We start from the raw sequence: 9044 nt of genomic DNA, 5'->3' as shown, positions 1-9044 counted from the left end.
ACACGAGGACCTGGCATTGTCAGACTGATGGGGTTTTTTTCAAGAGAAGCCAGAAATCCCGATTTTAATGTGAAAATCTGGTTTTTAAAGGCTCTCTAGGGAGAATTGTCAGGGAAGTTCTGTGCCAAGATACGAAGAATCTTCGAGATTTTTTTCCTCCACAACCTCTTCCCCGGTGGGGTCATGAGGAGTCAGGGTGCAACTGAGTCTCAGGAAGCCCAGTCTCTCGTCTCCCTGCTCCTCTCAGGCCTGGATCGCCTGCGGACGGCAGACGGGGTAAAGCAGAGGCAGAGAGAGGGGCTGGGGTGCCGGGCGGACCCCACAAATGCCAGAGAGAGGGCAAGGAGTAGCCAAAGAGAGGCATCGTTTTCCTCAGTTTATTTCAAGAGAACAAAGAATCAACCATCAATTCTGTACAAAAACATGGCCATAGAGCCACAGTGACCCTTGGGCCAACCCCCTTCCCATGCGCCCCTAAACTGCCAAAAAACAAGGACATGACCAAAAAACCCAAACTCTGGAAAAAATTATTATGAAAAATCAGGGGAGAACTTCCCTCCCCTCTTCTCTCTCCCCAATGCAGAAGTTTGTCGGGGGGGGGGGGGGGAGGTTGTGTCCATGACAACGGTGGGAGGTCTGGCAGGCGGGTGTCGGCAGATTTAGTGTTTGGCAACCAGTGGGGCTGAGGGGTTAGGATCCAGAAGGAAGCCAGGGGGCTCGGGGGAGGGAAAAGATCTCCAACCCTGCCGTGCCCCACAGGACACTCGAAAACAGTTTATAAAAATTGGGGCCAGAGAGTAGAAAAGAAAGGAGTCATCAGAATCAAAACCTAAATAGTGGAAAGATTTTTTTTTTTTTTTCTTCTCTAAAAGGCAAAAAAACTACAAACAGCCCAGGTCCTGAGCTGCCCCAAGACTTGGGTCCTCCACTGCCCCCTGAAACCTGGCAGGAGCAGGGCTGGGGAGTACCGAGAGGTGGGTTCTTAAAAAAGTTCCCCTGGATGGGAAGGCTCTTCGTCTTTCGTCGCCTTCCTCTGCCTCTCGCAGCTGCCCCGGAGAGGGATGGCGAGGACCAGGGCTACGCCGGCAAACTCAGCTTCTTCCCCTTGAGGACTGGGGGGAGAGAAAGGGGGGCGGGCATGACCAAGGGGTCCCTCATGGAGGGGACAGCCTCCCACGCCCACAGCAGGGGCTTGGATGCTGGGCTGGGCAGAGATGCAGGAGGGGCAGCCCCAGGACTCCAGATTATCAGCTGGGGGTGGGGCCAGGGACCAGGCTTCCGGCCTAGGGGCTGAGCCATGGAGCCCCGGAGGAGGCCCCATTTCCTCTAATGCTGGCTGCTCCCCTTCCATCCTAGAAGGGCTGGAGGCCTTGGCTCTCGGGGGGCGCTGGGGAGGGCCTGGCAGGGCTGGCTGGGCGAGACCACCGGCTTCTGCCCTCCCAGCCTTAATCCTCAGGGGGCGTGGCTGCCTTCAGGCCTCTGTCCTCCTGTCTCCTCTTCCCTTCACACTGATTGACTGAACTTCCAAGGTCTTTGCTTTAATCATCGTCTCTAAAAGGCCTCCCCCCACCACCGACCACACCATCTCCATGTAAAGTAACCCCCTCACCCTCCACCATTGTTCACCAACACATCCCTGGTTCCTTTCTGTCACTGCCCTTCTCACTGTCAGCAATCATCTCTCTTGTTTATTCACCACCTCCCCCGACTACAATACAAAGGGAGGGGAGGGCCTTGTCCATCTTTTCTCCTAAGCTTGTATCCCCAGAGCCTAGCCCCGGCCAGGGACATAGACAGTGCTCCATAAATTTGTTGGTTGAATGAATGAATGAATCTTGGTGGGCCTGAGTCCCTGAGGGTAAGGACAGAGGTCCATGAGCAGAGAGGAGGCCCTCCCTTCTCTGAACGCTGCTGGGGCCTGGGAGACGGGAATTCTGGATCTGTTACGGGTGTGAGACTGAAAGACTTTGGATCTGGAACCTTGGGGCAGGAGGAGGGCTTAGGACACATTCCAAGAGAGGAAATGTCAGAGGCCACCCCTGCCTGCCCCTCTCTTTGTCCTGTCTTCCCTCGAGGGATACAGGGCTGGGGAGATGAAGCTGGGGCCCCAGGGAGGGTGGGAGCTGGGGAAGGAGCAGGCTCCCTACCAGCCGGCCCCCCACGCTGGCTACCTTTGGTGATGTAGAGGTAGAAGAAATCACAGTAGAGGACCGTCTGGACCAGGCCTGCCACGATGGCGATAAGGTCGAAGAAGCCTTCAAAGTGGTAGCGCCAGATCCAGTTGAAGAGATAGAGCGTGCGGTAGACACCCAGCGCAAACAAGTAGTGGCTGGTGATGGTCTCCGCCTCGCCTGTCTTGCTCACCATGAACAGCTGCGGCAGGATGGCCACGGACTCCAGGTAGATGGAGAAGGTCCAGAGGATCTGCGGGGAGGCCGGGGCGTGGGAGCAGAAGGCAGGACGAGGCGGGAGGGGACAGGGCAGAAGAGAAGGGTGAGGATGGTGGACATTGTGGCTACAGGTGCAGTGATGTTGGAGAGTGGGTGACAGGTACCACAATGCCTGCCGGGCACTCACTGTGTGCCAGACACCGCTTTCCTGCCCCACCTGTATTCTCTCGTTTAATCCCCACGACGACCCCATGAGGGAGGTACTATTATCAGCATCTCCTTTTTTTTTGTTTTGTTTTTTGGTTATGCCGCAAGGCTTCAGGGATCTTAGTTCCCCGACCAGGGAGGGAACTGGACCCCGGCAGTGAAAACACCAAGTCCTAACCACTGGACCACCAGGGAATTCCCAGCATCCCCTCCTACCGATGAGGAAACTGAGGCCCAGAGAGGGTAAGAGGCTTGCCCAGGATGTGGCTAGGAAGCGGCAGAGCTGGGATTTGAACCAAGGGTTCTGAGCCGGTGTTTGTGAGCACTTTGAATTTACATTACATTACATTACCAAGGGCAGCCCAGGTTGGGATCTTGGCTGTGAGGTGTCCCTTCTATGAGATCTTGGGCAAGAGACCCAGATTCTCGGAGCCTCTGCTTCCTCACCTCTAAAATGGGGATGATTCTGGGAATTCCTTGGCGGTCCAGTGGTGAGGGCTCCGTATTTTCACTGCTGAGGGCCCAGGTTCAATCCCTGTTTGGGGAACTAAGATCCCACAAACCACATGGCACAGCCCTGCCCCCCACAAAAAAGGGGATGATTTTCCTGCCTTGGTAGGGGTGACATTCAATGTGCAATCTTTAGAGACATAAATCAGACTGTGTCACTCCCTGGCTTAAAACCCTCTTGTAGCTACTTCTTATCACATCCAGAATAAAACCCAAGTTCCTAACCTTGGCCTTCAAGGCCCTCCTCAATCCAGCTTCATCTTCTACTCCCTCCCCTCGCCCTCCAGGCTACAACTACCTGGGCCTTCCATCTGGTCCTCCAACACACCAAGCTCCTTCCTGCCCCAGGGCCTTTGCACTTGCTGTTCCTTCAGCTCTTCCCCCAGACAGTCACATTCTGCCTCTTCCACCTCCTTCCAATCTCAGCTCATCAGTCACCTCCTGAGAGAGGACCTCCCTGACCATCCTTCCCCCTGGATGGTCACATCCCCTGTCTTATCTTCTTCCTGGCAGCTCTGACCAGACTGTGAGCTCCGTGAGGTCCAGGAGCCTACATCTTGGGCACCCTGTGGGCCCAGCACCTGGCACAGTGCCTGGCACATATTCGATGCCTGGATGAATGCATGAGCGATTGGAAGCAAGGTCCCCAAGTGCTTGTCACAGGCCATCATTTAGGGAGCAGTGACAAGCATCATTCGTAAGCAGGACAGGGCATCCCAGGAGGGAGAGACGAAGAGACGGCAGGCAGCTGTCGGCCCCTTTTCAGTCCTCAGCTCCCTGAAAGTCCCACCTGGGGTGAGTTGTGATCTGTAGACCCACCGAAACCTCTGCTCAGACAACAAAGCCAGCTGGCAGTTGTGGTTCCTCCTGGGTTGTTTTGGTTTGTGGGAAGGAAGTGGGGACCTTCAGGATGTATTCCTAAGAACTGACATTTATATAGCATTTACTACATCCAAGGCACTGTTCTATGCACCTTATGGGTATTAACTGGCTTATGCCTTAACCCTATGAGGTAAGTCCTATTGTTATCCCCCTTATACAGATGAGGACACTGAGGCCCACGGGATCAGTAACTCGTCCAAGGCCACACAGCTAAGATGTGGGTGGAAACAGATTCCTACCCAGGCAGCTAGACTTCAGGGCTTGTTCCCATAATTATATGGGATATCAGGTTAGTTGAGGCTCTCGGGAAACATACCCATTAAATTGATACATACCGATTGTTAGCCTTGGGGAGTAGAATCATGACGTAAGAGGAGAGAGAAGGTCTATTGCATTTTACTTTATCTATTTGTGACGTCTGAATTTTTAAAGAATTGTTTCCTTCTATGATTAAAAAATAATTTTTCAGCATGCCCCTATTGATAGCATGGGCTTTGAAAGCAGGCAGACCTGGGTTCAAATTCTGTGAGGTCTCCCCTCTGAGCCTCACCTCAGTCCTCCAAGAAATAGGGATGAGTATGCCCACTTCCCCAAGAGGCCGACGGATCAGACGGGATGATGACGGATTTGGAATGGCCAGCTCAGAGCAGGACACATAATTGGTGCCAATACTTTGCACAAGTGACCTCCCCACCTCTGAATGAGGGAACCACACAAGCTGGAGTCAAGAATCCTGGGTCCAGGGCTTCCCTGGTGGCGCAGTGGTTGAGAGTCCGCCTGCCGATGCAGGGGACACGGGTTCGTGCCCCGGTCTGGGAAGATCCCACATGCCGCGGAGCGGCTGGGCCCGTGAGCCATGGCCGCTGAGCCTGCGCGTCCGGAGCCTGTCCTCCGCAACGGGAGAGGCCACAACAGTGAGAGGCCCGCGTAACGCATAATAAAAAAAAAAAAAAAAAAAAAAAAAAAGAATCCTGGGTCCTGGTGTGGCCTCCTCCACCTGGAGCAAGCCCCACTGCCTTCTGTAGCCAAAACTGTAAAGTCTTCCCTCAGGAAAACTCCTGAATTGTGGCTTGTATTGAAAACATCATCACATCTGGCTGCTCAGTGGCGGCTTGCAGAATCTTAGTTCCCCGACCAGGGATCAAACCCGTGCCCCCTGCCTTGGAAGTGTGTAGTCTTAATCACTGGACTGCCAGGGAAGTCCCAGGGCCAGCTTCTTACAAGGCAGGAGTGGGTGGTCCTGGGGGAGGAAAGCCTGCTCTGAATTTGATTCCTGCCAGCCCCAGGAGGCAGATCACAGATTTAGCAAAGTCCCTCTCAAAATTCCTCCCAGGAATTTGTACAGGTCCCATCAAAATGCCATGCGATAAAAACCATGACAGCTAACGTTTAGGAGTAAAAGGATCCACATGGTCCTAAACACTGCAAGCACTGAACAAACATGGACCACACTTCCTACCTACTGCCAGACACTGTGCTTTACCAATATTAACCCCTCATCAAAGCCTATGAAGTAGGAACTGATTATCCCCATTTCACAGACAAGAAAACGGAGGCACAGAGAAATTACATGACTTGCCCAAAGTCTCACAGCTGCTAAGTGGGCTTCAAATCCCAGTTCTCTGGTTCTAGAGTCTCTGTGTCTAACCACTACGTGATGCTGTCTAATCTCAGTAAATCCTCACAATGACCTGATCTCGACTTTACAAATAGGGAAACTGAGGCACAGAAAGGTCAAGTTCCATGCCCAAGGTCATGCTAATAGAAAGTAACAGATCCAAATCCAAGTAGCCTGGCCCCCCAGAGCCCCGTTCCCAACTCCTGAACTATTCATTAGGCCAATGACTTTGGATGAGTCATTTCAACTCCCTAAGCCTCAGTTTTCTCATCTATAAAATGGGGCTGCTATGAAAAGTAATGAGTTAATGTATGTGAAATGCTGAGAGCAGCATCTGGCACATAGTGAGTGCTACTGCTGTTACATTACTATCATCTGACTCCAGAGCCCCTGTTTTGAACTTTATGTCCTAAAAGAAGGAAGTCTGAGCAAACCCTACAGAAGGAAGCCTCTGAGTGGGTCCACTGTCAACTGCTGTTCTCCCACAGCCCACCCCACCACTACAGACCGTGCAGGTGTCCTACCTCTAGAGGGGTAAAGTCATGGTTGACCAAGAACGCCAGGATGGCCGTGGGAACAACGAGGAACTCCACTCGGAACGTGTCGTGGTTCCCATCGTAAGTGGCTTTGAACTTGCTGTAAATCATCCAGACCGTGGTGAAAGAACAGGCGATGTAGACCACCTGTCGGAGGGGAGGATGCGGAGGGTGCTTCAGCTCCAAGCACAGGGTCCGAGCCCCCAGTAGACTTAGACCCAGCCCCAGGAGTCCAGGCCCCCAGCCTCTCCTCCCTCAGGCTTAGCAGTCTGGACCCCTAGCCCCATCCTCCCTCAGACCCAAAAGTCTGGGACCCACATTCCCTCCTCCCTCGGACCCTCCCCGGCTCCCCCCTCAGGAGGGCTCGGCAGGTTAGGAAAAGCCTTTACCTTCATGCACGTGTTGTAGAGTGAGATGTAGTTGGTGAAGAGGTCCAGGTAGCGGGCAGTGAACACCACAGCAAACAGGGCCTGGCTCTTCCCCGAAATCCCTGTGGTCCAGAGAAATGGGGATGGGGGAGGCTGAAGGTGGGCTGCACGGCCAGTAAACCGAGGCCCAGGGCCCCGGGGGAGCCAGAGGGGTTCTGGAGTGCAGCTGTCCCTGGAGGCCTCCCCAGCTCCGCCGGCCTAAGCAGGGCCTTTTCCCACGGACCACAGCCAGGGGGCAGCCCGGCCCCAAAGCTACTCCAGCCCCAGGCTCTGTCCCAGGCTAGGCCTCGTGGCCACATCCGGCCCCCTCAGGGTCCTCCCACAGTCCGGATCCAAGGTGGAGCCTTGGGAGGACCCCACTTGACCTCAGCCCTCCGGAACAGGTCGCCTACCTCCCGCTCCCTTTCTGGCGGCCACAGTCCACGTCACCAACTCCCAGCCGCCTCCCTGCCTGCCACAGCTCCCTATTCCCAGCCCTGGGAACCCTAAGGCCACCCAGATAGGGGCCGGGGGAGGCTGAATTGGGTTCCTGGAGCCACCCCCACCAAACTGGATGCATCCCCAGTTTGGGGAAAGGAGCTGACCCCCTGGTGACCCCGGACCTGGAAGGGGGATCCCCAGCAAGCAGTGGCGGGGAGGAACCCGTCCCCCTATGCCTCCAAACCCTTCCCCGAGTCCTGGAATGTCTCCCGCATTCTCCCCCCTTCTCCGGCCCCGGTGGGCGTCTCACCGGCACACGAGCGGGACTTCCAGATTTTGAGCAGCAGCAAGATGATGGCTAGGAGGTGGGAGAGGTCTCCCAGGAATCGGAAGAGATTCATGGCTGAGGGGATCTGGCGGGGCTGGGCTGGAGGGAGTCAGGCTGAAGGGGGGCTGCCCCCCGGGGCTGCTGTTCTGGCCGGGCGGCTGGGCTGGGGGGCGGGAGAGGTGCCCTCGGGTGGGCTCCGCTCCGGGGAGGGGGCTCTGGGCGGGGTCGCCGAGGCCGGAGCTGGTGGCCAAGCCAGAGCTAGGAAGAGGGAGGCCGGCGGGAGAGAGGGGGAGGAGTCCGGGCGGGAGGCTCCGCCCCCGAGGGCGGAGTCCCGGCTCTCCAGCGCCCTCTACCTCGCACCCCCCCCCCCGCTTGCAGAGTTGGCGCCGAATTTACCCCCCTAAGGCCGCCTCCCAGGAACTTGCGGGGTCGCTGGGATCCGAAACTCGCAAATCCGGCACCAGTTCCCCCAGGCAGTCTGCCTCTCTGTAAAGGTTGCAGCCCAGCCGCACAGATTCTGCCCTTGACAGCGATTCGGGAGGCAGATCTCTGAGATTTAAAAATATTAGACAGGGACCCAGAGGCTGGCTTTACAGGGGCCTCCAGCTCCAATGCACTCAAAAGACAAGAGAGCAGTCCCCAGTCCCCCTCTCAGACTCAGAAGTCTGGGTCCCCAGCACCTTCATCCCCCAGGAGCCAGGAGTCCAGGACCTCAACCCCCTCCTCCCCCAGGACCCAGGAGTCCAGGACCCCAGCCCCTCCTCCCTCAGACCCAAGAGTCTAGCCCCCCTTCCTTGGGACTTAGGGCCCCACCCAACAATCTTGTGTCTCAAGCATCCTAGACCCAGGAATCTAGATGCACAATCCCTTCCTCCCTCTGGGACCCACAAGTTCAGGTGCCCAGTCTCTTCTTTTTCAGAAATGTAAGGCTTCACTCCTGCTCTCCCAGACCCTGGAGTCAGCAGCCCACAGCTCTGGCTCCAGCCCCTCCTCCAGAGCTGCCCCCTCACAGGCACACATACACACCCTCAGGAGCCCAGGTGTCCTGCGCCACACTCCACCACAGCACTTTATAGAAGCGCTGGGCTTAGCCTCTATAGCAGGAAGGGCAGGAGCTGGACAGCTGGCCTTGAGGGCCAGGAACAGGCTGTGTCTAGGAGGGGACACACATTGCTTTCCTTCTGGATGTCTGAGTACCCACGGGTGATGGATGTCAGGGTCCGTCAGTAAAAGAAGGGGTACAGAGGTAGTAGTTTCCTCAGATTGCTGGATGGATTGGGTGCCTGAGGGTGACATCCATCAGTCTTGGATTTGTGGGCCGCTGAGGGTGGTTTGTGTTAAGGGGTCAGTTTGTCTGAGTGCCTAAAAGGGACTCAGGCCTGGAGGAGGGGGCCCAGATTACTGGGTAGCAGTGGAGAAGGGAGCTAGGGGCTTGGACTCCTGGGTCTGAGGGAGGAGGGGGCTGGGGGCCTGGACTCCTGGCTTCATGATGGAGACCTAGTTTGCAGGCCTGGCCTTCCGGGGCAATAGAAACCAAAAGATGGGTCCTAGCATGGCGGAGAACCAAGTCTGGGAATGGCCTCCTGCTTCACAAGCCTCAAAGTGGGGAGGGGGCAGAGGGCGGCAGCCCCTGGGCTCTGGAGTCCAAGTCCCAATCTAATGTCTCAGTGCCGGGGCCTGAGTCCCTGCCTGTTCCCCACCCCTTCCTCCCCGTTTTATTTGCAG

General features: G+C 56.0%; 1 protein-coding gene across 1 annotated transcript; it reads right to left on the bottom strand.

The window, feature by feature from the left end:
• Window positions 1–347: 347 nt before the first annotated feature.
• On the bottom strand, window positions 348–7602 carry KDELR1 (KDEL endoplasmic reticulum protein retention receptor 1). Its single transcript, XM_065898749.1, has 5 exons — window positions 7302–7602; window positions 6533–6633; window positions 6132–6290; window positions 2172–2424; window positions 348–1112 (listed from the first exon to the last, which is right to left on the bottom strand). Exons 1-5 carry the CDS (start codon window positions 7390–7392, stop codon window positions 1078–1080), a joined length of 639 nt encoding a protein of 212 aa, XP_065754821.1. The 5' UTR covers window positions 7393–7602; the 3' UTR covers window positions 348–1077.
• Window positions 7603–9044: the final 1442 nt, after the last annotated feature.

The sequence above is a fragment of the Phocoena phocoena genome, chromosome 20 (genome assembly GCF_963924675.1).
Source record: "Phocoena phocoena chromosome 20, mPhoPho1.1, whole genome shotgun sequence".
NCBI lineage: Eukaryota > Metazoa > Chordata > Mammalia > Artiodactyla > Phocoenidae > Phocoena > Phocoena phocoena.
Note: the sequence above shows the minus strand (reverse complement) of the source record. Positions and strands in the feature narration are given on the sequence as shown.